Source organism: Microcaecilia unicolor, chromosome 4, assembly GCF_901765095.1.
Source record: "Microcaecilia unicolor chromosome 4, aMicUni1.1, whole genome shotgun sequence".
Taxonomy (NCBI): Eukaryota; Metazoa; Chordata; class Amphibia; order Gymnophiona; family Siphonopidae; genus Microcaecilia; species Microcaecilia unicolor.
This window is the reverse complement of record NC_044034.1, coordinates 205,192,067-205,219,279: the sequence shown is the minus strand read 5'-3', so window position 1 is coordinate 205,219,279 and position 27,213 is coordinate 205,192,067. Positions and strand designations below refer to the sequence as shown.

Sequence of the window (27,213 nt, the reverse complement as noted above, 5' to 3'; positions counted from 1 at the left end):
ATGTTCAGTTTCATGTGGCGGTTGGATATCCAGGCAGCAATGTCGGATAAGCAGGCCGATACTTAGGCCTGGGTTTCCGCAGTGATGTCTGGGTGGAGAGATAAAGCTGGGTGTCGTCAGCAAAAGATGATAGTGGAAACCATGAGATGAGATCAGGGAGCCCAGGGAAGAGGTGTAGATTGAGAAAAGAAGGGGTCCAAGGACAGATCCACGAGGAATTCCAATAGAGAGCGGGATGGGGGTAGAGGAAGATCCATGAAAAATGTACTCTGAAGGTACGGTGGGAGAGATAAGAGGAGAACCAGGAGAGGACAGAGCCCTGGAATCCAAATGAGGATAGTGCGGCAAGGAGTAAATATGATTGACAGTGTCAAAAGCTCAAATTAAATGCAGAGAAACTGACTGCCTCATCCTCTCATCCCGCTACAACACAAATATTCCCTCGAACCTAATTACCCAAGACTATACTCTTCCTATTTCAGATAATTTGAAAATCCTCGGTGTTATCAATTGACAGGAACCTTACATTGAGAGCCCAAGTTAATTCTATAATCAAGAAAAATGTTCCACTCAATGTGGGAAACTTAAGAGTGAAAACCGTTCTTCCCGAGGGCAATATTTTGCAATCTGGTAAAATCAATGGTCCTTAGCCATGCCGGACTACTCTAACGGAATTTATGCCGGATGCAAAGAAAATCTTATAATAAGCTTCAGACTGCTCAAATACGGCAGCCAGACTGTGTTTGGGATGACCGCGATTTGATAGGGCCCAAACCCCTTCGTGAAAAATTACATTGGCTACCAATCAGAGAGACGTATTACTTTTAAAATTTGTACCCTGGTCTAATAAATTATATACGGCGATGTCCTAGGATATATGTCTGGCCTCATAGACCTACCAACCAGAAACTCAATTAAATCATCACGCTCTTATTTAAACCTCCGCCCACCTAGTGCAAAGGTCTCAAATATAAATCAGTTCATGGATCCAGCTTCTCATATATAAGTACACAACTCTGGAATGCACTCCCAAAGGCTCTGTGAAAATTACATATGACCACCTCAACTCCGGAAATCACTAAAGACTTATCTGTTCGAAAAGGCATATCCTAATGATCCAACTTAATCACCTGAATCCAGCGACTCAAGTAACCCAGCTTGTTTTGAACTTAGTGAACCTTACATACCTCCCTCTCTATGTTTCCTAATGTGTCTGTACATACTATTCTTGTAACTACATGCTCTATATTTATTGTTTATTGACTGGAGGAGGCTTTTGCCCCACGGCGCTATGTAAGCCACATTGAGCCTGCAAATAGGTGGGAAAATTGGGGTACAAATGCAACAAATAAATAAATTGTAGGTGGAGGAACCTAAGGACAGGATTGCTTACTTGCTGCAGATGGGATTAAAAAGGTCCAGAAATCCTGGACTCAGACTAGGTTTTCCTCAACTCTGAAATAGCTAGTCCATATCTGTCCTTGTACCATCAGATATCATTCTTTTGTTTGTCTGATTTGTTTTCCTCTTTATGGATAATCCCTATTGCAGGTAAGCAACTTTGCTTTACTGTAGTTCCCTATATGTGGTATTAACAGACAAAATGCTGCAAAAACTGCAAGTGGTCCAAAATACAGCAGTGTATAGAATCTTGGAGGACGTAGGGGAAAGGTTAAAATAGAACAAATCCTCCTACTGAAAGAACTGCACTGATTAACTGTGGTTCAGTATGTGAAATTTAGAGCACTTAGAGGACAGGGAACACAGTATTTGTTATATTATGTTGCCTCACATTTGAAATTTGGAAATCCATTGTGAAAAGTCCCAGAGGAGATAGTTCCAGACTAGCTAGTGAAGCTTTTTTTGGAATCCTCTTCAGATGTAATCTGTTCTCAGGCCACCTTACAGGTTGTTCCCAGCCCCCCCCCCCCCCCCCCCCACCCGGGAGTCTGATAAATTACTAGTTTTGAAAACATATTTTCTTAAAGATGAGAAATTTTGTGGTCAGAAGCTGTATCTTTCCATGATGTTTTTAAGGCTACTTAGGCTGTAGAAGGAGCTTTCTCCAACTGAGGCCTAGACTTGACACTGGAAGCATTTTTCTTTTCTTTTTAAGATTTCATTGTGCATATTTTCTTTAAAGGGAATAAGTATGGCTTTCACTCGGTTCATCTAAACAATTTTTGGATGGTCAATTCCAGTAATGGATACAACTTTTGGTTTACTTGGAGTTAGGGAAATTATGGAGATTCGTAGGTGTCACTCTGTAGAATTTTTCTTGGTTTAAAAGATTTCTTTTTGCTCTCTTTGTGACTTGTATTAAAAGTGATTTTACTAGGATTTTCTGGATTGTTTCTTCTTTGGTTTTGTTTTATGAGTTCCTCTTACGTGATATATTGCTTTGTAAAATTTGCAAATTTCATTACAAAAAATAAAGAAACTTTTTTTTAATTGAATAAAATGTACAGACCAGCAATTGGATGGATCTTTGATATAAAGTCCACCTAACAATTATCAATTTTCCCTCATTCTGGTGCTCCTTTGTCATGCTCTCCATCTGCATAAAATTGTGAAGATTCCTTTCATCACCAGTATCAGGAAGGTGTTGTTCTTTCCCCCCCTATAATCATGCCTCTTCACCCTATAACCCTCAACCAACCAACCCAGGCCGCCTCCTTCTCGTTTCCTGATATCACCAAAGAGGAAAACCGCCCATCTTCTTTCCTCCTCGAAATGCATCACCTGTTCCTCTGACCCCATCCCCACCACTTACTTAACACCATCTCTCCTACTGTCAACCCCCGTCATATCCTCAACCCTCTCTCATCTCCACTGCAACTGTCCCTGACACCTTCAAGCATGCTGTAGTCACACCACTCCTCAAAAAACCATCACTTGACCCTACCAGCCCCATTTCCCTCCTACCCTTCCTCTCCAAGTTACTTGAATGTGCCGTTCACAAGCCGTTGCTTTGGATTTTCTCTCCCTCTCATGCCATCCTCGATCCGCTTCAATCCGGCTTTCGCCCCTTTACACTCGACAGAAACGGCGCTATCTAAAGTCTGCAATGACCTCTTCCTTGCCAAATCCAAAGGCCATTACTCCCATCCTCATCCTCCTCGACCTATCCCGCCGCTTTTGACACTGTCAATCACAATTTACTTCTTGCCACACTGTCCTCATTTGGGTTCCAGGGCTCTGTCCTCTCCTGGTTCTCCTCTTATCTCTCCCACCGTACGTTCAGAGTACACTCTCATGGTTCTTCCTCCACCCCCATCCCGGCTCTCTGTTGGAGTTCCTCAGGGATCTGTCCTTGGACCCCTTCTTTTTCAATCTACACCTCTTCCCTGGGCTCCCTGATTTCATCCCATGGTTTCCAATATCTTTATGCTGATGACACCCAGCTTTATCTCTCCACACCAGACATCACTGCGGAAACCCAGGACAAAGTATCGGCCTGCTTATCCGACATTGCTGCCTGGATGTCCACCCGCCACCTGAAACTGAACATGGCCAAGACTGAGCTTATGTCTTCCCACCCAAACCCACTTCTCCTCTCCCTCCACTCTCTATCTCAGTTGATAACACCCTCATCATCCCTGTCTCATCTGCCCGCAACCTCGGAGTCATCTTCGACTCTTCCCTCTCCTCTCTGCGCATATCCAGCAGATAGCCAAGACCTGTCGTTTCTTCCTCTATAACATCAGCAAAATTCGCCCTTTCCTCTCTGAGCACACCACCCCGAACTCTCATCCACTCTCTCATTACCTCTCGCCTTGACTACTGCAACCTACTCCTCACTGGCCTCCCACTTAACCATCCCCCCTTCAATCCGTTCAGAATTCTGCTGCGCGTCTTATCTTCCGCCTGGACCGATATGCTCCTATCACCCTTCTCCTCAAGTCACTTCACTGGCTTCCGATCAGGTACCGCATACAGTTCAAGCTTCTCCTGCTAACCTACAAATGCACTCAATCTGCAGCCCCTCCTTACCTCTCTACCCTCACCTCCCCTTACGTTCCTACTCGTACCTCCGCTCTCAAGACAAATCACTCCTTTCAGTACCCTTCTCCACCACCGGCAATTCCAGGCTCCGCCCTTTCTGCCTCGCCTCACCCCATGCTTGGAATAAACTCCCTGAGCCCATTTGCCAAGCCCCCTCCCTGCCCATCTTCAAATCCTTGCTCAAAGCCTACCTCTTCAATGTCGCCTTCGGCACCTAACCACTATACCTCTCTTCAGGAAATCTAGACTGCCCCAACTTGACATTTCGTTCTTTAGATTGTAAGCTCCTTTGAGCAGGGACTGTCCTTCTTTGTTAAACTGTACAGTGCTGCGTAACCCTAGTAGCGCTCTAGAAATGTTTAGTAGTAGTTTGTAATCTTGTTTCAATGCTTTATTACTTGAATTGATGATGTTCTCTTTAATGTCAACCCTTGCATGAGGTTAACAAGGACAAGAAATAGAGCTTTCCAGTATGTAGCTTTCCACTATTCCGGAACCTGTGGGATAGTTGTGTCCATCAACCAGCAGGTGGAGATAGAAAACTGAGCTGAGACATATCTCTTTTGGCATCCAGTCCAGCTCCTCGGTATTTACGTAGACAAGCAGTATGGAGAAAGAGAGGCTCAGAATAAACAACCATAAACAACTCACTAACTGTACACTAATTAGACAAGTAAAGGGATGAACCAGTCTCATCTCTGGACAACTTGTAGACAGCAAGAGATAGCAGGAAGCACCATGCAAGGTGACATTCATTGATTACTTTGCCACTGACTAAACATCTCAGAAACCTTGGGTGGGCCTATGGAATAGTGAGAAGGGCTTATGTTTCAATCTTAGTCCAAACATGTTGAAACTGTACACCGGGTGGTGATGAAATGTCCTGAATCTCAAAGTGCTCCATGCATAACAAAATTATCATATGAGCCCGCCATTTAGATAAAGTAGGGCCCTTGGGAGAGAGCCAGTTCACCAAGCCATGAGAACAGAACGGTACACAAATGACTTCATTCCCCGTGGCACAGGTAGGGACAGCTGGGCACAGCCAAAAAAGCAATACAGGGGTCATAGTGTCAACTACAAGTTCAAATACAACAGCCTCAACGCAAAAGCTACCGCCAAAATACCACTATCACAGGACAGATCCAAAACATGTGAGACAGCATCACTCCAGGAATGCCATATTTCAAGCAAGCACCTGTAGAAGAAAGTCCCATGTGGAATCAAGCCTCGGTGTCACGTGCACTGAAAAGCAAATTTGTACAAGAGTTCTCAATGAGCAGAAGCTTTTGTTTGATGCCTGATCAAAAGAACATGTTCTTTATACTGGGCTACTGACAAGTTTGTAAGAAGATTAGCACTCCTTATAAGTGGCCAAGCGAGCGTAGTTCAACTCAGGCAACATGTATCTGATGTGGTGATGATGAAATGAAAGAGGAATCTTGTGTTGTGACCCTAGTGTATAAGCTGTATCAAGCTCCTCCTGAACGTCCTCTGCGAGATCCTCCCATGGCAACTTTTCTACATAGTGTCATAATTGATAATAGGAGAAAAGGTCTGTAGCAGGTAGGAAGAGCAGGAAAAGGCTCTGTGCGCCCCTCTTCCGTCACCACCTGAAGCAAATAAGTAATTCCCAGTCAACTCAATTGACGAAAGGTCGGATGAAGGTGCCCAGGAGGAAAAACGGAATTGTGACAGATGGCCAAAAAGGGAGTGACTTTAGAGGAAAAGTGGTGATGGCAGCAAATCCATCGCCATACCACTTTGGCTGTGGGAAGTATAAATGTCATTCGTAGGATCGAGGGGGGGGGGGATTGTACTCCCAGAGGTGTGTAGGAGACAGCTAAAATGAACATTAGCAGTCAACTGAATTTCCAAGCCAGTGGCAGAGAAGTCATAGGTAGATTGGAACAAGTCATTGATGTGCCTTATACCACTAGCTATAGTGAGATATCACAATTTAATAATCCTAATCCTCCAGATTCTTCCGGCTTTTGCATGGCAACTACCTGCAGGCAATTCAGACATTTCTCATCAGAGATTTTCAAATATAAAGGCAACAATTGAAATACATAAAGTCGGTGCTGTATGGTAAGCATGTTATATAATGCAATCTGCTCCAGTAGGGAGAGAGGAAAGGCCCCACCAAGCTTGGAATTTCTCACGCACATCAGCAAGCAGCCTACCAACATTCAACGAATAAGTTCGTATAGATCAGATTGGAATGTAGCCTCCCAAATACCTACTCCAAAGGAAACCTCCCACCCAGTTTTGTCTTACACTAGCCTTTGCTAGAAAGACCTGCAATTTATGTATATTCAGAGTAAACCCTGAGGGCCATAGTTTTGTAAATTCTGCAAGAGGACAGGGAGGGAATCAAAACCACTAGCAATCATCTGCAAAAGCTAGAGTTTTATATTTAAATCATTTTTATTAGAACTACAGCAACAATCAAAACATCATCAACACAGTAGTTCCAAAGGCATAGTACAACCTGTTGCACCTCACTCAGTTTATACATTACAAGTAAGCATCCAATATTTTCCCCATAATTATGCCCCCTCCCCACCCTCCCCCCTTTTCCGCAGTAACAAGATATCCCTTTTCCTATGCCCCCCCTATGTTTCCTATCCCCCTCCCAGCCTTCCCCACCCTCCCCCTTCCTGTGTGCATGACTAATACATGAGCTCATCCAGGTTCGTCCGAACCCCAAGGTAGGCCATTGAGCACTTGGTTACGCGCCCGGGGCGATATCTTATTGATATATTTTCCCCAGATGCTTAAGAACCTCATCTGTCGCTTCGGGGTCAGTCGTGCCCCCCTTGCTTCCCAAAGCATAAGCTGATGCAGCCTGTTCCTCCAGTACCAATGAGAGGGGGGCTCGTCCGCCACCCAGTGGTTGAGAATGCATTTTTTTTCCCCACTATGCACGCTTTACTCATAAACACCTTCTCCCCTGGGGTACCAACCCCGCACTGCCAGGGGATGCCCAACATCATTTTCGCAAAGGTGAGAGCAACCTGATACCCTAACACCTCTCCCAGGTATTTACCCATTCTCCACCAAAAGGCTTTAAGTGGTCTACACTGCTACAAGCAATGTGCCAAAGTTGCCTTGTTCTGTTTACATTTCAGGCAGCTATCCGACAACACTACTTGGGCGTGGTAAGTCCGTCCAGGAGAGAAGTACGCTCTATGTAGGATTCTATACTGGCATTCCTGTAATTCTGCACTGTGAACCACCTTCGGTATGCCCATCAGTGCTTGTTTTATGTGACTCTCGGAAATTTGGTGCTGCGCTTCCGCACTCCATCTCGCCGCCACCTCTGTTACCTGCCGTTCTGGTTGCCCTTTTTCTAGTTCCCCTACGGAACCATGAGACGGAACCTGTCCCAATGCTTCGCCCTCCATAAATTCCCTGAGCTGTCTCCCAAATCTGAGGGACAGCCCTTCTTTTGCTAGGCTATTCACATAGTGTGTTAATTGACGATATGCCAGGTGCTCGGCCAGTCCCCCTGAGCATCTTTGCTGGAAATCCGCCAGGGAGATCAAGGTGCCATCCTCTTGGAGAAAGTGCTCTAGTAGCTCTATGCCCTGATCCTGCAACTTGCGGAACACTGCATTTTCTTTGCGTGGTGTGAAATCATCATTCCCAGCTAGTGAAAGGAATATATTGGAAGTCGGGTCCTGCCCCCACCTCTGCAAGAGCTCCCGCCACATATGCCACAGCGGCCCCAGTAGCATACTTTCTCTGAGTCTAACAGGCAACTGTCCCTTTCTGCTTAACATGCAACAAGTTGTTCAGATGCCATGGGTGAAAATACGCTTCTCCATTCCTACAATCCGTATATGTGGTTGTGCCCAGAAGCCAATCCCGCCAATGTCGCAGGAGGCATGCCTGGTTGTACGCCCGCATATCTGGCAAGCCTAGTCCCCCCCGCCTTCCAGTTCCCTAGTAGGTGTTGCCACTTCATCTTAGGTTTCCTGTCGGCCCAACAGAACTTCGTCACTATCCTTCTGAGTGCCCCCAGCTCCCGCCTTGCCAATCTCAGAGGTAGAGCCTGTAGTACGTATAGCATCTCGGAATACTATCATGCGGAACAGCTGTATTCGTCCCGTTAGCGACACGTGGAGTAGTGACTATCTTGCCAATTGCTCTTTGGGTGTCATGTAACAATTTGACGACATTAAGATCATAAATCTTCCTGGTATCCATTGGGAGTTGAATTCCCAGGATCTGAAAGACCCCTGCGCCCACCTCAAAGGAAAACCCATCTCTCCATGCCCTCTGGAGTTCCTCAGAGCTGGCCAGGGCCTCCGACGTCAAGAGATTCAGCCGGAACCCCGAAAAGTCCCCGTATTCCTCTAAGCTTTCCATGAGAAATATCAGGGAGCGCTGTGGATCTGTGTATTAGCACCAACAGATCATCCGCAAACGCGGCCGTCTTAAAGGTATGCTCTCGAATCGCCACCCCTCGAATATCTACATTATTTTGGATCTCTCTCAAAAGGGTTCCAGGGCTAGGATAAAGAGAAGCGGCGACAGTGGGCACCCTTGTCTCGTACCTCTCACTATCTGGAACCAGTCAAGACTGCAGGCCATTCGCATTTATCTGTGCCTGAGGATCCGCATACAGTGTTCTCACCGCCTTCTCAAGGCTCCGGTAATGCCATAAGCCCGCAGCACTCCGAACAGCTAGTTCCAGTCCACTCTGTCAAAAGCTTTCTCCGCGTCGAAACTTATGAGCAAAGCCGGGATCTGTTCTACTCTAAACCCTCTCCTAGCGCGACCCATATCCGCCTCATGTTTTTGGCTATCACCCTCCCACAGGTAAATCCCACTTGTGAGTCCCATTACCAAATTTGGTAGGCACTGCGCTAATCGATTTGCCAAATCTTTGCTAGGAATTTAACTCTGCATTCAGCAATGAGATTGGCCTGTACGAGTCCGGTCTATCTGCTGGTTTACCTGCCTTTGGTAGCACGCTAATTTGTGCTCTGTTAAGGATGGCCGAGGCATCTGCCCCTGCTGCATTAAATACCGCCGTGAGCAAGGGGTCTCACCTCAGCATTCAATATTTTGTAAATACCCTCAATCTGTATTTGCCTGTACTCTTTCGCTATCTTCCATTATGATAATTTTCTTAGCACTAAACTCTGAGTAGCGAGTCGGGCCAGGAACCTCCCACTTTTGTTGGGGAACCTGTATAATTGGTAGTTATAATATATATTCGATTTCTGGGTTCTTTCTTGCAGAAGTTCATTTAGGGTCCTGTTGTGTCTCCAATAGTCCGCCTTCGCATTCCCAAATCGTGGCCCTGGCCGTATTTCTTTCTCAATGCCACCACCTGTCTTTCCAATCTATACACTTCCCTGTGTTTTGTCTTCCTTTTAAAAGCAGGTAAGAAATAATGTCTCCCCTGAGGACTACCTTAGCCGTCTCCCAGAAGAGAATTGGATCTGATCTGTTTTGTTCATTGTGTAAACTATACTCTCTCCACTTCTCCACTAGGAATGGCAAGGATTGAGCATCCCTGTACAGATATGCAGGAAAGCGTCAGGTCCCAATGCGGGTTTCCCCCCTCCCAACCGGATCTGTTGTTCTCACCCAAGTGTGGTCAGAGACCTCGATTGGGGCCTATCTGGACTGCCTCCACTTTTCGCAATTAGTTCCCTTGAGAGCAATATATAGTCTATTCTAGACCAATGTGTGATGGGCTCTGGAAAGGTGTGTAAAATCTTTATCTATCGTATGTAACATTCTCCAGACATCTACTAGTTCTAAATGTGCTACATAATCTAGAGGTACCTCTCTCTCCCTTCTGGCCATCTCCTTCCCACAATGGGTCCATGACATCATTCAGGTCCCCTCCCACCACCAGTGTACGTCTCCCATTGCGTGTATTTTGGCGGATAAGCTGCGTGACAAACTTTTGTCATAGGTATTTGGGGCGTATATGTTACACAGCAAGAAAGGATTTGCTCCAACCAACCACTTAGCCAGGACTAGTACCTCCCCCCTGGGTCCGCCACCACTCTTTTAACCTCCACGGTTGAGGTTTTCCTAATTAAAATCACTACTCCTCCCTTTTTTTGACCGCTGATGCTTCATATAGTTCCCCCACCCACCAGGTTTTCAACTTATGGTGCTCTTTCCCCCGTGTAAGATGTGTTCCTTGCAGAAATGCTCTGGACACTTTCGTGATCATTCAGTGTTTTCAATAGTTTCTGTCCTTTTGACCGGGGAGGATATACCCCCTACATTCCATGTTATATCTGTAATGTTCTCATGTCACCACCTTTCACTGTATTACACCGCTCCACTTCATGCCTTCTTCCCTGCAATAAACACCAAGAGAGTGTCCTAGCCCCCCCATCTCAGCCCTGCTCAGTCCCTTTTCAACCTTATGCGGCCTCTCCTCAAGTCCCTTCTCCTTCTCATCATACCACTCCAGGCATACAGAAGTTCCCCTCCCACCCCTCCTCCCCCCATCCCGTCCTCCCCCTCCCCCCCTCTATACCCACTCCACCTACACATGCCTCTAGGCATACTTCCTTCTTTACCGAGGCTAGGGCACCTCTAGAACTCTTGGTTTCCGACTCCCCCATGTTCTACCCAACTCCCCTTTGCTCACCAGAACTTTAGCTGAAAATTAAGTCCAGTTTAGAGGTCCATTCTTTTTACATCCTTCATAAGGGTCCTTTATTCTGAGTATGTTGGTGCATATAGATTCTGCACCCAATGAGCTCACCTCTAGCCAACAACTGGTCCAGCTGCAAACTTGCATTAGTCCAACAACAATAAAGCACAACCTCTTTAGAGACTTTTTTTTTTTTTGTTACTTTGTACCCCGCGCTTTCCAACTCATGGCAGGCTCAATGCGGCTTACATGGGGCAATGGAGGGTTAAGTGACTTGCCCAGAGTCCCAAGGAGCTGCCTGTGTGCCCCTGGGGCTCCGGGCTCTCCACTCTCGGTATCAGTTCGTCTCCGTTGAGGCTTTTAAACTTGTAATCCAACATTGCAAAGTAACAGTCTCTGTTCCCCGTTATTAGAGCACTATTAGTTCTTGCTCCTTTCGATTGGTGTCCTCTTAGGTCTCAACCTTCGTGGCCTGTAGCAAGCATCCTCTCCACGTATGAGTTCGCCTCCTCTAACCTTCTCAAAGTACAAACCGCCTGCCCGTTTTCCATCAATTTGAGCTTGGCCGGATACAGGAGGCTGAATCGATATTTCAGCCCAAACAACTTCATACACAGTGGCGCAAAACTTTTCCGCGCCGCAGATACTGCTGTAGAGTAATCTTGAATGCATAATATTTTTTGCCTTTGTACTCAAGGTGTTTCCCATTGCGCAGTTCTTGAAGAATAAGCGTTTTATGGGCATAATTTAAAATCTTAAATATTACCACTCTGGCCTTCCCACGTCGTCCCTTCTCTGGCCGAGCCTGTGCCGCTCTTCAAACCCTCAGCGCTGGCACCAGCTCCTCATTCTCAAGCGCTTCCGGCAAGCCATTTTCTAGGAATGCGCTTAATTTTCCGTTCAGGCAGTGCCTCAGGCAGTCCATGAGGCGAAGGTTGTTCCTCAAGCGATTCTCGAGGTCGTTGAGTTTCGCCTCCACCTCCGCTAGGCGTGCCCAAAATTCTTGGCTGCTCCTCGGATATTTCAGTATGTCTTCTTTCCGCCTGCCTACTCATAGCTGCACCGCCTGCATTTCATTGATCAGTTTGCGTGTTTTGCTCTGGCAGCCCTTCAGCTTGTCCAATATGAGTTGAAGCTTTACTCCCACTGCCTGCTCCACCGCCGCCTTTACCTCCTCGGTGATCTCTGCCGCCCATAGTGAACTGGGCGATGGCGACGCTGGCGCGGTCTTGTCGGCCATTTTGTCCGCAGCACGGGTTTTTTCTTTGAGCTCTTTCCGAGCTGTTTTTGTTCCCATCCGCTCTGTTTTAAACTTTGTGGGGTGCAGAATCGACTCACGGTGTTTCTCTTTCGGGTTCTGTGATGCTTATTTATTGGGGTTAGGCTGCTATTAATGCTGATTTCAGCTGGCGCCCTGGAGCTGCTCGTCCACACGTCTTCACAGCTCCATGCCCCCACCGGAAGTCCCCAAAAAAGCTAGAGTTTTAATGTGGTAATTTAGAACCTGAACGCCTGTGGCACCCCCATCCTACTTCAGGACACGCAGCAGGGGCTCCAGAGAAAGCAAAAACAAAAGGGAAAATATACACCCCTGCCACGTGCTCCGAGAAACAGGAAAGGAACCTGTCCTCACCCCGTTTATCAAGAGAGAGGTGCGAGGCCCTGTATATACAGCCTGGACTGCACGGTAGAACCAGCCCTCAAACCCAGATATCTCAAAACCTGAAATAAATATGGTCAACCCACCCTGTAAAAAGCCTTGTCGGCTTCCACACTCATCACCAGAGCGGGCAACTGCTGCTGTTGGCAATCAGCGATGGACAATAACAAGCGCCGAACATTTGAAACCGATTGACTGTGATGTACAAATCCTATTGTTCATTCCCCACCAGCCGGGGAAGAACCCCAGCCAGACATTCAGCTAACACTTTCGCTAGGATCTTTGTCTACATTAATGAGTGAAATCGGCCTATAGGATTCCACCCAATCAGCAGGCCGACCAGGCTTTGGGAACAAGGACACCAAGGCCAAGTTTTCATGTAGGGGAAACCATCCCTTGGCTACCACATCTGTGAAGTAAGAAGAGAGTGGGCTTAAAAATTGAGGCGGCAATATCTTGTAAAATTCTCCTGAGAACCTGTCCAGACTAGGGGCCGAGTTCAACTTCAATGTTTGAACGACCTGCTGGAGTTCCTTAGCCAAGGGAGGTGCGTTCAGGAGCTGAAACTCCTGCTCTGCTCCATCAGGTGGGGAAGATCCACCCGTTCCCTGTAGGCTTTTAGCGCGATGGGACCTGGAGGGTTTTCAGCCTTGTATATTTGAGCTATCTCATCACACTTGTTATGTATCTTTCCTTGGTCATCTCGTAAAGATATAATCACTTGGGTCCCTTCCCAAAACTTAACAACCCAAGCAAGGAGTATGGATTTATTCCCAAAGCGATACACTCGAAACAAGGTACTGCGATTCGCTCAGTTGTGCAAGAGGGAATTCAGGGCAACCTGAGTGGCATGTAGCTCCTCCCTCATTGCCTGACATGGAATTGTCCTTCCAACAAAAGCACTCCTTTGGCCAGGCGTTTTTTGCAGGCTGATATTTATGTGATAATGTCCTCGTGAAGTACTGCTTTTGCTGCTGACCAAAAAAGGGAGGTCTGTGTGGTGTGGGCTTCATTAGGTGGGGCTGATTGTGACCACTATGTCATGAAGACATTTCAGAAACTCAGGATCTCTGTAGAGATAAGAGGGAAAATGGCATCCCAACAAAAATTGGTGGTATTTGGGAGCCTCCACATCAATCCGTACTAATGCGTGGTCTGAGATCTCTAATTACAGCTGTGGCAATATAAGGAAAAAGAGTCAGATCTACAAATACATAATCTAAACACGAGTGAGAGCCATGAGCCCGAGAAAGATGTCTAAAGTCGCGTTCCCCTGGATGTAAGGAGCGCCAGGCATCCACCAAGGTAAGGGAACGGATAAAAGAGAGGAGCATTTTTGCCCAAGATCCACTATGGTGTGTTGAAGTAGATGAGGAACAATCTAATTTAGCATCAAGCACCAGATTAAAGTCTCCCAAGATTACCAAGAGTTGTGATTGATATGGAAGGCAAAGCTGCACTAAAGAGCGGTAAAAGACAGGGTCATAATTAAGAGGCCCATAAATTGCCAACACCATGACCATGGAGCCTCATCAGGACATAATGGCCCCTTGGGGCTCTAGTTACTCTTTACATTGGAGACCCTTGCAAATAAGAATATCCCGTTGTCACTCTGAGCACGCAGAAAAAACCCAACCCTGGAGCACCTCAGTTTGAGATGCTAATTGGCCATCAGACATGTTTCTTGTAAGCACACTATATCTGTGTCATAGTGCCTGAAGGCTGATAAGATCTTGCTGCGCTTCACTGGGGACATAATCCCTTCCACATTGCAGGTGACAAAACGAGAAGTAACTCTACTCAGAGAGCCAGACAATCTGGGGCACAAGGCAGCAAGTTCTCAAAAGACAGCAAGACCCCAGTGCCCAGCCTCGCCAGGGTTCAACTCTTGACTGATGGGCGTTATCCAAATACATTCCAACCCACATAAAAAGGACATTCACACAGAAAACACTCACCTGTCACTCACAGCAAGCATGCTACTCCCAGGGACCTGAACAGAGGTCCGTAACTGCAGTCCCAATAACACTCCCAATAACTTCCCCTAAGTTGCTCATCCCTCCACCCATCCATAATATTAACCCCAAAATGTCCCACCACTCCAAATGTGGCAGGAAGAGGAACCACTACTACTACTACTTAACACTTCTAAAGCGCTTCAAGGGTTACGCAGCGCTGTACAGTTTAACAAAGAAGGACAGTCCCTGCTCAAAGGAGCTTACAATCTATGGACAGAATGTGCAGTCAAACAAATTGGGGCAGTCTAGATTTCATGAATAGAGGTATAATGGTTAGGTGCCGAAGGCGACATTGAAGAGGTGGGCTTTGGAGCAGGGATTTGAAGATGGGCCGGGAGGGGGCTTGACGTATGGGCTCAGGAAGTTTATTCCAAGCATAGGAGAGGCGAGGCAGAAAGGGCGGAGCCCTGGAATTGGCGGTGGTGGAGAAGGGTTCAGAGAGGAGGGATTTGTCCTGTGAGCGGAGGTTTCGGGTAGGAGCGTAAGGGGAGATAAGGGTAGAGAAGGTAATTAGGGGCTGCAGATTGAGTGCATTTGTAGGTTGTAGGAGAAGCTTGTACTGTATGTGGTACCTGATCGGAGCCAGTGAAGTGACTTGAGACGTCAGAAGAAGGCGGGACCACAGCGAAGAGAAGCGCTTTTACTGGGAGCGCTTTCACTGACGCTGCCGGACTGGAGGTAAATTTAAAAGCAAAAAAGGAAAGGGATCGATCGTGGGGGAGAGAAGAGGGCGGCAGGGAAAGAGGCGGGACATGGATGGGATGGCAGGGCTCAGGGAGAGAGGGGAATTGCTGGATACATGGGTGAATGGAGGGGGGCAGGGGAGAGAGGAACAGATGGGAGGGCAGGGCCCAGGGAGAGGAGAAATTGCTGGAAATGGAGGGGAAGGGAGAGGGGAGAATTACTGGTTGTGGATGGAGGAGGGAAGGGCAGAGAGGGCCAAGGATGGATTTTGATGGGATGGCAGGACCCAGAGAGAGGAGAAATTGCTGGAAATGGAGGGGAGGGGAGAGAGGAGAATTGCTGGATGTGATGGAGAGGGAAGGGGCAGAGAGGGCCAAGGATGGACTTGGATGGGATGGCAGGGCCCATGGAGAGGAGAAATTGCTGGAAATGGAGGAGAGGGGAGAATTGCTGCATGTGGATGGAGGAGGGAAGGGCAGATAGGGCCAAGGATGGACTTGGATGGGATGGCAGGGCCCAGGGAGAGGAGAAAGTTGCTGGAAGTGGAGGGGAGAGAGGAGAAATGCTGGAATGTGGATGGAGGGCAAATTGTTGAATTTAAGGGCTGGATCGGAACACTTTGAAGGCAGATGCTGAAACTGGAGAAAGGATAGGGACAGGGGGGCTACAGATGGTAGACAGAACACATAAGGACACAGGAGGATGGTGGACATGGTGAGAGAAAAAAATATCAAACGGAAAGAAGACACTGCATAAAACAGAAGACACTGGGACCAAAGCGAATAGAAAAACTAAATGATCAGACAACAAAGGTAGAAAAAAAGTATTTTATTCAGAATTTATTAATTGGAATATGTTAGCTTTTAGAAATGTGCATCTGTGATATTTTGCATGTAAGTTTCAATTTTTCTAGTATTGCTGCATGCTGAGTCTGACTTCTTGAGGTAACTTTCCATTCAGTATTTTGCCTTCATCTTTGTTGTGTCATGTGTTTTTCATGTGTAATCAAAGTACAGTATCCTGCTAGCGTGTAGTATTTGCAGCCCTTTTTTTTTTCACAAGATAGTGTATTGGTGTTTTAGAGCCTGGTGTAATTACAGTTCTGCCTTTCCATGCATAAGGTTGTAGCTCGTCCTGTCCTTGGAATTAGTGCTGTTATGGTCGCTGACGGCGACGGGTACAGGACGGGTGAAGACAAAAATGCTGCAGGGAGTCAGGGACCGAGGCAGCACCGGCGGGGAAGACTGAGGCAGCATGCTGGCTGGTGGCAGGGAGACAGGGAGAGACAGTCACAGGAGCACTGTTGGGGTGATGGGGTAATGCTAGGTAGAGGTGAGCGAGAGAGGTGGGGAATGTTGGTGGGGGGAGATGCATGGGGGAGAGAGAGGGAGAAATAATGCTGGATGTGGAGGAGGAGGGAGGGACAGCAAGAGAAAAGGGGAAATGTTGGCACATGGAAGTGGGAGGGAGGGAGACAGAGAGAGATGCTGTATGGGGATGGGAGATGCTAAAAGGGGAAGGAAGAGAACGAAAAAGATAGATGTTGGGCCCAGGGTGCAAGGAAGGGAGATACTGAGAGTGATGTGGGCAGTGGGAGAGAAGAAGGAGGGAAGAGAGGTTGTACATGGGGATGGATGAGAGGGAGGGATAGATATACATTAGAGGGGAAAGAGAAAAAGAGGGAGATTGTGGATCCAGGGACAGAAGGGAGTGAGGGAGAAATGCTGGACAATTGGAGGGAGGGGAGAGAGAGAGGAAGAAATGCTGGACCACAGGGAGGGGTGGGGGCTGGAAGATACTGGGGTGTGGATGTGTGTGTGGAAGGGACAGGGAGATATTAGGCTACAAGGGGAGAAAGGGAGCAGGCGTGCTGGGCTAGAAGGTTGGAGGGAGGAAGATGCTGCAAATGGTGGAACTATTTGGGAGAGGCCAAAGGGGAGGTGGGAAGGAAACAAATGAGAGGATGATAGGGATGGGGGGGGCAGAAATGTGGTAATGGAGAGTTGATTAAAGATGAAAGGAAATGGAAGGTTGGAGGAAGGACTGAGAAGAGGAATGGGGCAGCTAGTGGGTGAGAGAAGGAAATGGAATTTGATAGCTGAAACTAAAAAGGAGAAGGATGAGGACGAGGGTGAAATTTAAGTGAACAGAGAGGCAGCAAAGAAAAACAAACAGAGGAAACAGCTAAAAAAGAAATAATGTGTCAAAGGTAGGTGTAGTGAAGGAATGGAATAAGACAGGAGAGAAGAGAAAATACAAATGGACAGCAAGCAGTTGAAGGAGAATTAGCAGAAAGACAGGAAAAGAGGAAACTGGAACCAGCATGATGGAACAGTAAAATGTCCAGACAACAAAGGTACAAAAAAGTATTTTATTTTGAATCTATTAAATGGAATATCAAATGGAAAGAAGACACTTCATAAAACAGAAGACACTGGGACCAAAGCGAATAGAAAAACTAAATGATCAGACAAGAAAGGTAGAAAAAAGTATTTTATTCAGAATTTATTAATTGGAATATGTCAGCTTTTTGAAATGTGTATCTGTGAAATTTTGCATGTAAGTTTCAATTTTTCTGGTATTGCTGCATGCTGAGTCTGACTTCTTTAGTTAACTTTCCAGTTCAGTATTTTGCCTTCATATTTTTTGCTTTCTAGTTCCTTGTGTCATGTGTTTTTCACGAGGTAGTGTATTGGTGTTTTAGAGCCTGGTGTAATTACAGTTCTGCCTTTTCACGCATAAGGTTGCAGCTCGTCCTGTCCTTGGAATTAGTGCTGTTATGGTTTAGTAAGGTTCTGACTGTGTTTTTGCACAAGTTTGTGTATAGTGTTTTGCAGTGGAGAGATTGTGTGTTGGCTTTACTGAGGTGGCACCAAAACATCAGAGAGGGTGTAGAGCCTAAATCATGACACACTACCTCTTGAAGGATGTACATATAGAGCTTATGCATTTCTAAGGTCAACACTGGCATGGTATGGGAAAGGGGGTGGGGAAATACTACTGGAGTGGAAGAGGGAGTGCTGGGTAAGGAGGAAAGAAGGAAGGAAAGGAGAAAGAGCTGGCTTGATATCTCATACATATTCATTATGGTTATTCCCAAAAAAAGCCAGCTCTTTTTCCCTTCCTTCCTTCCTTCCTCCATATCAGCATATCATTTGCATATGTATATATGCAAATGAATATGCTAATATGCTCTGCCCCATCCTTTGCCCCCCCAAATGAAACAGTCAAACTACGCCTATGTCAGTGAGTAAAGGGCGAATTTTGCTGATGTTATAGAGAAAGAAGCGGCAGGTCTTGGCTATCTGCTGGATATGTGCAGAGAAGGAGAGGGAGGAGTTAGGGGTCCCGAACCCCATTGGCACAGTCATAGACGTGCCTCCCTCAATACCCAAATACACAACCATATATCTAAGATCATACAATAATACATTCACAAAAGTGCACAATGTTATCTAATCAGGGTAAACAAGAGAGCTCCTAATATGCAAAATGTAAAGTAACTGTTCTGAACCGATTGCAAGCATTCTCGAGCTGCTTGAAGGGTTTCAAAGGAGCACCGCTTGCCCTGGGTAAAAATCTTTAATGTTGCAGGATATACCAACATGAATCGAGTTTGGAGCTCTTGCAACGCCAAACAAATAGGTGTGAACTTGCATCTGCTTTTCTGTAATGCAGCAGAATAGTCTTGAAAGATTTTCACAGGGGTTCCTTCATACATCAGATTATCTCTCTTCTGTCAATATCCCCGCAAGATTTCCACCTTGTGTACTTAATTATGTACCTTGATTAGGACCACGCTGGGACGATTGCTGCCCTCTTGCTTTCCCACTCCATGCACCTGTTCCAGACATAAGGGACCTGTATTGTCTGACAAAGCAAACATGGATGTTAACCTCGCTCTCCACACACTCGTTCCAGACATAAGGGGCCTGTATTGTCTGACAAAGCAAATTCGGACGTTAACCATTGCTCCAGAAGGGCAGACAACGAACGATGTGGCACAGACTCCAGCAAACCAACAAGTCTTTAATTGTCCCTCCGGGACCTGTTTTCTAGCTCAAGTTTGTCAGCATGTTCTCGCACCTGTTTTGTGTAGGGCCTGTGTGGTGGTGGCTGCTCCCGTCTCCACATCTTCTATCGCTGACAATCACTGCTCAAGTTCACCATGCGCTGTGTGGTATCTGTGAGAAGGGACTCCATATTTGCAAATTGGCTGGAGAGGTAGTCCAGTCTTGGTTTGAGGGCTCTCTCCACAGCCTCTGTTAGCTGGGCTATCTTGGAGTCTCCACTGCCTCGCACCCTCTCCGGATCTTTTTTAGAACATTTTCCAGGCATTGCGCTGTCTCCTTGGTTTACAAAGTTTTCCATGCAGTAATGGACCAAAGAATGACTGGGAGGCAAAGTTCAGGTACAATTGTTGTGCATAAATATGCCAATGAGACGTGGGAGCCCCGGAGAGGAACAGGAGTACATCTACTCTCAGCAGATCACGTGGTCCTTCGGGAAGAAATTATGGCAAGAAAATTATTAGGTAAGACCTAATTTCTCCTTTTTAGACTTCTTGTCCTAAACAAGCCTCCAAGGTGCATGCACTGGGAAACAAATTACCTAGGATTTATGGGATTTTTGAAAACCTCAGATGAGGGGAAAGTTTTTTTTTGTGTTGACTTCGGATATACTTGTAGGATGTGCAGTGCATTATGTTTAATGTGGATGCAGTTCTCTAGCAGAGTTTGATATTCAATATTGATAGATTTGATACCCCTGTTTTAGCAAATAATTTTAATATTGTGCAGTACTGCTGTGTATTATCCTATTTGTTGTTCACTTAATTGGTTTTTTTGAGGCATATTGGTGTAATTTTGTTGTTGTTGAAAGCCGCTTTGTTCCACTTGTCCTTTCAATAGGCACTGTGTACCTAATTATTTCATAAATATTTGATGGATTTTTTTAAAAATGTGTTTATTTCTTGAGCTGATAATTGCATTTTGTAATTTTCTATAGCATTCTGTTATTTGTAAAGTCATATTGGTTGTTTATGGTGTTTCACTTGATATACCACCTTTCTTTTAAGCTTAACAAAGCAGTTACAAACAAATTCAAAGAATAAGAAAGGAAAGCCATAATAGAATAGGACAGAGAATAAAGAGGTGGAAAGTAGAGAACAGATGGAAGGAGGGGGAAGGGGATGTTGGCAATGATATTAGAACATCACTTTGTAATAGTTGTTTAGCCTGATGTTGTAATCTGCCTTGAACTTTAGTTAAATAGATAAAAAAAATTCAAATGATTCGCAAAAGTGGAGTGCATGTTATCAAATATCTGCCTTTGCATGATAATGAGCAGTGCATTAACAGATAGGCTCTAGCAGGCACTTGTGCTGAGAGGGGAGGAGGGGCAAAGCAGTGTACATCTGGGTATTTTGAGGAAAAAATAAGAAGAGAAAAGGGGTGAGAGATCCAGAGCTTTGCTGCCTTGGACCTGTGAGAGATTTATCAGAGCTGTTTAGTTTGATTGGTGGCTGTGTTGCCTTGTTCTGAAAAAAAAAAAAAAAGAACCTTTCTTTCTCTATATCTCACCTGAAACAAACGTTAGGGAAAAAAAACGCTGTTCTTTCATTCACTGGCTGTACTTTCTAAGCCTCTCTCTTTCTATTAACTCCTTTCTAAGTCTCTCTCTTTCTAAGCCTCTCTCTTTCTTATAAACTAATCTAAATAGCTGGTTTTGATTCTGTGCTGGTAGTCCTTCTTCAACTGTGTTACATTTTTGTGCTGGTGATTCCTAAGTTGGTTTAAAAGTGTTGCAACTGTTTTTCTATCCAGGGAAGTAATCCAATTAACTGCATTAACAGATAGGCTCTAGTAGGCACTGCAGTATCTAGTTTAGTCTTCCCGCCCACCCCAGGGACAGCTCGACATTTATAGCAAGTAGTGTAATTAGGGTAATAAGCTAGGAGTGCTTCTTACATTACCAGTCATTACCATTTAAGGAGGAAACACTACAAGGATCATACAATACCCTATATGAACTAAAAGACTCTTTATATCAGACTAACATTCTTAATACTGTAGCAACTCCTACAAGATTGAAAAACTTGAAAAAACTAAGATGGAGTCAGCAGTCCAGCAACGAGAGGGGTGCTACCCAGTCTTTTGCACCGAGTGCCACATGTATGAGTATCTCCCAGTTGGTGTGATGTCATATGTGTGTGTTCGATGCAAAGAGCTCCTAGACCTCAGAGAGCGTGTTTGTTCTCTTGAGGCTAGAGTAGCAGACTTGGTAGAAATGAGGGAGATAGAGAAATAGATAGACAAGACCTAAAGGGATGTTTAGAGAAGTCCCACCTCCAGTCAGGTAGCCTCTGTGCTGCCTTGGAGGAGGGAGGTCTCCCAGAAGGTGAAGTAGGAAGTACTTCTGTAGCCAGGACTTGCACACCAGGGGATTTACTATCCTCTCGCACCGAGGATATGTCTCCAGTTGCTGCTCGTAAGGGAATGGATAGGACAGCTGTTGTAGTTGGTGATTCGATCATTAGACATATAGATAGCTGGGTGGCTGGTGGACGGGAAGATCGCCTAGTGACTTGCCTGCCTGGAGCGAAGGTGGCGTCACCTAGACTGGATTTTAGATAGTGCTGGGGAGGAGCCGGCTGTCTTGGTACATGTGGGTACCAATGACATAGGAAAATGTGGGAGAGAGGTTCTGGAAGCCAAATTTAGGCTCTTAGGAAGAAAGCTCAAATCCAGATCCTCTAGGGTGGCGTTTTCTGAAATACTACCCGTTCCATGTGCAGGGCCCAAGAGACAGGCAGAGCTCCAGAGTCTTAATGCATGGATGAGACAATGGTGCAAGGAAGGGGGGGTTTAGTTTTGTCAGGAACTGGGCAACATTCTGGGAAAGGGGGAACCTGTTCCGAAAGGATAGACTCCGCCTTAACCGGGATGGGACCGGGCAGCTGGCATCATCATTTAAAAAAGAGATAGAGCAGCTTTTAAAACTAGGAACGGGGGGAAGGCCGACAGTCGCACAAAAGCATATGGTCGGAATAAGGTATCTTGCAAAGATGTCTTCCCTGTTTGGGCGATAGGGTTTCTTGATAGTGAGGTTGCAAAAGATACTGTAGTAGATTCAATGTCCTTAAATAAAAATAATAATAACCAGACAAAAGATAGTAAAATAGTACTGTCAAGTAATCAACATGATGTGATAAGGAATAACAAGTCTAGCTTGAAGTGTCTATATGCAAATGCTAGGAACCTAAGACATAAGATGGGAGAATTGGAATATATTGCACTGAATGAAGAAATAGACATAATAAGCATCTCTGAAACCTGGTGGAAGGAGGATAACCAGTGGGACACTGTCATATCGGGGTACAAATTATATCGTAGTGATAGGGTGGACCGGATTGGAGGAGGAATAGCATTGTACGTTAACGAGAAGCTTGAATCAAATAGATGGAAAATTCTGCATGAAACAAAAGGTTGGAATCATTGTGGATCGAAATTCCATGTGTAAAGGGGAAAAGGACGGTGAATAGGGGTGTACTACCATCCGCCCGACCAGGATGAGCAGACGGACACAGTCATGTTATGTTTCAACGTTGTTATTAATGACAAGTCATTGATATACATCTGGATCACCACAATAACATCAGTATAATATTACAACCAACAAATTAACATCTTGTAAACACTGCATGGCCGACAGTCATCATATTTTATATTTTACCCACCCCCCCCCCTTAACCATACATATTATCCTTATCAGATCCAGAATTCTTTCACTATCCTCACTCCCTCTAATCCCTACTAAAGCCTCCCTATTCCCCCTCTTTCCCCCCTTCCCAACCCCTCCTATCCCCCCCCCTTCCCTCCCTCCTGTCTACCCCCATTCCATTCCAGACGGCTTCTGATTTCTCCTTTATCAGAATTGGATACTACCTCTCTAGTAAGTGCAAACTCTCCCAATTACGTCCCCAAGTCCAGGCCCAACCGATTGATGATAGAGCTGGGGGCTCTAGGGGCTAGTATATTAATGTATGACTCCCACACTAGATAAAATTTACATTGTGTTTTGGGTTTCAAGTAAGAATACCGCAGCTCCACTAACAACAGTGCATGCCACCTGTTGCACCATTGCCAGAACGACGGTGCTTCAGACTTTGTCCAGTTTATCAAAATACATTTCTTCCCCATTACACATGCTTTATATAGTAATAAATTATGATAGACAGTACCAGTACCCATCAGCAAGTTAACCCCCAATAGGGCTGTCTCCAGTGTCAATACTATAGTCTTACCCAGGATGCCCCCCATGAATGTCGCTATCTGCCTCCAGTATCCTTGGATCACTGGGCAGGCCCATATTGCATGATAGTAAGAGTAGCTGGGATCTTCGCATCTGCAGCATGTGGACGATGTTGCTCTACCCATTTTATACAGTCTTGATGTATATGCCCTATATATACCTCGTCCTTGGCATTCCCTCAATGCAGCACAGCTGATTCTAGTTGCTATTTGGCTCAGGCTACACATCAGCGTTCTTACAGTAACTCTTTTCTGTAGGTCGGCCGTCCATCTCAAAGCCAGCCTGTCCAGATTCTTCACTGGACAACTTTGTAAGAGTCTTTTGTGTAACACTGATATCGAAGCTGGATCAGTTGTTGGCATCTCATAAAGTTCTCTAATTTTGGAGGTCACATCAACTTCCAGTAGAGGAGAGGGCAGAATGGCAATGTAATTAGATACCTGTTTAAAGGCAAACCTATCTGCCCATTCGATAGTGCCAAGACCCAAGGATTCCAATTTCTTAACGCGTCCTGCTTGATCTACAAAGTCATCTACCATATGAAGCCCCCTATCACTCTAGCTTCGAATTTGCTTATTCTCCATTCCCTGTTTGAAATCAGCATTTCCAGTAATAGGCAGGAGTATACTGATATGTGCATCAAAGGACCAGAGTTTGGCTAACTCCCCCCATATCACTCTCAGAGGTAGCACTAAATTGCTTTTATGAATATATACAGGCAAATCTAAGGCTTCAGCTTGCAAAACATAATTTAGATGTAGAGGGCTTACCCAATCTGCTTCCATCCTCAAAGGAGTATAACATGATGTTCCCTGCAGCCAGTCTCCCAGATGCCGGAATAGACAAGCTCTATTATACCACCACAGATTCAGGATGCCAAATCCCCCTCTGTTCCACCTATCTAACATGCCTTCCATACTGATCTGCGACCGTTTCTTGTTCCAAAGGAATTTGGAAAGTAATCCAAGTAACTTTTTCCAGTCACCTCTAGTGAGGCACAATGGCAAGGTCTGAAAACAATAAAGCCATTTGGGGAAAATAATCATATTAAACAATAATATTCTACCCAACAGCGACACCAGTAGCCCTGCCCATCTCTCTAAAAGCTGCTTGGTATTCGAAAACAACTTGGCAATATTCAGTGTGTATAGCTGCCTTGGATCTCCTGGTAATTGTATACCAAGGTACTTGAACGTTCCCTTTGCTTTTTTGGTGGACAGTTTATCTGGGTCCACTCTGCATCCGATATATGCAAAGTCTGAACTTCAGATTTATCTAAATTAATACGGAAACCTGAGTAGTCCCAAATTCTGCAAATATCTCCAGTAAGGCTGCTAAGGAGGTCCAAGGTTCTTGCAAGATCACTAATAGGTGTCCGCAAAGGCTGCTATTTTAAGGTGTTCCGGACCCACCACCACCCCTCTCACCTCTTCCATGCACATGATATCTCTAATCAGCGGATCCATTATCAAGGCAAATAGAAGAGGTGACAGAGAGCAGCCCTGTCGCGTGCCCCTTGCTATCGAAAACGAGTCCGAGATCAATCCATTAACGGCTACTTCCGCCACTGGGTCTCGATATAGAGCTTTTATGGCCTCCTTAAAAGATCCCTCTATCCCATAAGCTTCTAATGTCGCAAACATAAAGTTCCAATTAACGTGGTCAAAAGCTTTTTCAGCATCAAAGCTCACCAGGAGTGAGGGTATAGATTTCTTATGTATTTCTTCCAGTGTTAACAAGATCTTTCACAGACTTTGTGCTAGCGACTGCTCTCGAACAAACCCTACCTGTGGTGCTGCTATCAAGGACGGTAAAATTCTAGCCAACCGGTTTGCCATTATTTTAACAAGCAGCTTTGCTTCGAATGGTAGCAAGGAAATAGGTCGATACGATCCTGCTCTGTCCGGATCTCTACCTGGCTTTAACAATACAATTATCTGAGCTTTCTTTAATGAAGCCAGCAGTTCCCCTCTCTGCACAATGGTATTAAAAACTTCAGTGAGACAGGATGCTATTTCATTTACCATCATTTTGTAAAATTCCAACGTATAGCCATCTATCCCTGGTGACTTATTCAGGGGGCTAGCTCTTATACACCACCGAACTTCATCCTCAGTAACTTCTGCATTAAGCATTGCTTGCTGCGTCTCCGTTATCTGAGGGATCTCCTGACCTGACAGATATGATTCAGCTTCAAGTCCATCGTCTGCCGACGACGAATATAGTTTAGCATAGAAATCTCGAAAAACCTTATTAATATCCGAGTTTGTATGATAGTAAGCTCCATGTTCGTTCTTAATCCTAGCTACACATCTCCTCCCTTCTACTTGATTAACCAAGCTTGCTAAAATCTTACCCTGCTTATTAGCATACTTATAAAGCTGGTAGCGATAATATGTCATTGATTTTTGTGTTCTTGCCTGAATCATTTGATTTAGCTCCACTTGCGAGGCTAGAAGTTTGTTTTTATTCTCCACTGTCGGCATACGTCCGTATAGCTATCTATCCTTCCTTACTTGTAGCTCTATCCTTCCTTACTTGTAGCTCTAGCCGAGCCAGTTCTGCATCTTTCGCCCTCTTTTTATGTACCGAGTATGAAATAATGTGTCCCCTCAAGACCGCTTTTGCCGCTTCCCAAAAAAGGACCAGATCACTGCTATAACTTCCTTGATTGAATTCCACATATTCACTCCATTTTGCCTGCATAAACAAAGAAAATTTGGGATCATAATATAGCTCTCTGGGAAATTTCCAATGAAACCCTGGCCCTCTCCTCTCTACAACCAGTCTAGTACCACCCAAATCAAGGCATGATCGACACTTCAGTGGCGCCTATCTCTGCTTGCATTAAACAAGACGAGATATCTCCAGACAATAATATATAATCTATACGTGACTGCGTGCCATGTGCTCTGGATAGATGAGTAAAGTCTCGTTCATTGGGATGCAACAGGCACCATGAGTCCACTGATTCCATAGTTAAGCACATCCAGGGTATTCCTCTTGTGAAATTCACCGGGCTCACCCTCATGGGTCCAGTACTGTCCATCAGGGGGTCTGATACCAAGTTAAAATCCCCTCCTATTATCATTGGGATCTGTTCGAAAGCATGTATATGTTTAACAATTTCCTGGAAAAACTTTTTATCATACTGGTTTGGCGCATACAGGTTTACCAGCAGTAACGGCTTATTGTTCAAGGTAATATGCTGAATTATATATCTACGTTTGGGATCTATTACTCTACTATTCATCACATATTGTGTCCCTTTTCGGAACAGTATAGCCACTCCCGCCTTTTTATTTTGTGCAGGACTATCCACCAGTTCCCTCACCCACCATTTACAGAACTTCTGATGTTCAGCCCCGTTTAAGTGTGTTTCTTGCAACATAACAATATTTGCTTTCTGTCTATTTAATACCTGCAAAAGCTTAGCTCGCTTAATTGGCGATGATATACCTCCTACGTTCCAGGATATTATTTTAACCATACCATTGCTTCATTCTTTTCGTTTTATATCGCCTAGGTAACTCAGGTTTTCCCCTAGGGGGAGTGTCCCAGCTCACCCCTCCCTTTTTTTTTTTTAAATTTTTTATTTATAACCATTAAAATTTTTACAAGTGATAAAACAACTTGCTGGAAATACAGAGAAAGTAATATGTAGGAATTATTTTCAGTCAGGTAATTCTATTCTCTTCCTTAGACCACTAAATAGGGAGAGTGAAACCAGATAAGGAGATCAATTAAACAATAAACAGAAAAAAAAAGTGGTATTAACCTGATTATCCCCAGATATTACTCGTCTAATTCATTATTCCACATTGATCATCTGGTTGGTTTCTTCAAGGCCAATACGGTGTATAGTCAAATCATTTCATTGAAAACATACTTAT

At 45.1% G+C, this 27,213-nt stretch overlaps 1 protein-coding gene across 1 annotated transcript in view; it reads left to right on the top strand.

Annotated features, from left to right (window-relative positions):
- The window catches only part of LOC115468956 (protein phosphatase 1 regulatory subunit 12A-like), a 489,777-nt gene that overhangs the window by 196,574 nt on the left and 265,990 nt on the right, over window positions 1–27,213 (top strand). The window contains 1 exon segment of the mRNA XM_030201143.1: window positions 4,970–4,998. Coding sequence (XP_030057003.1) covers window positions 4,970–4,998 — 29 coding nt within the window.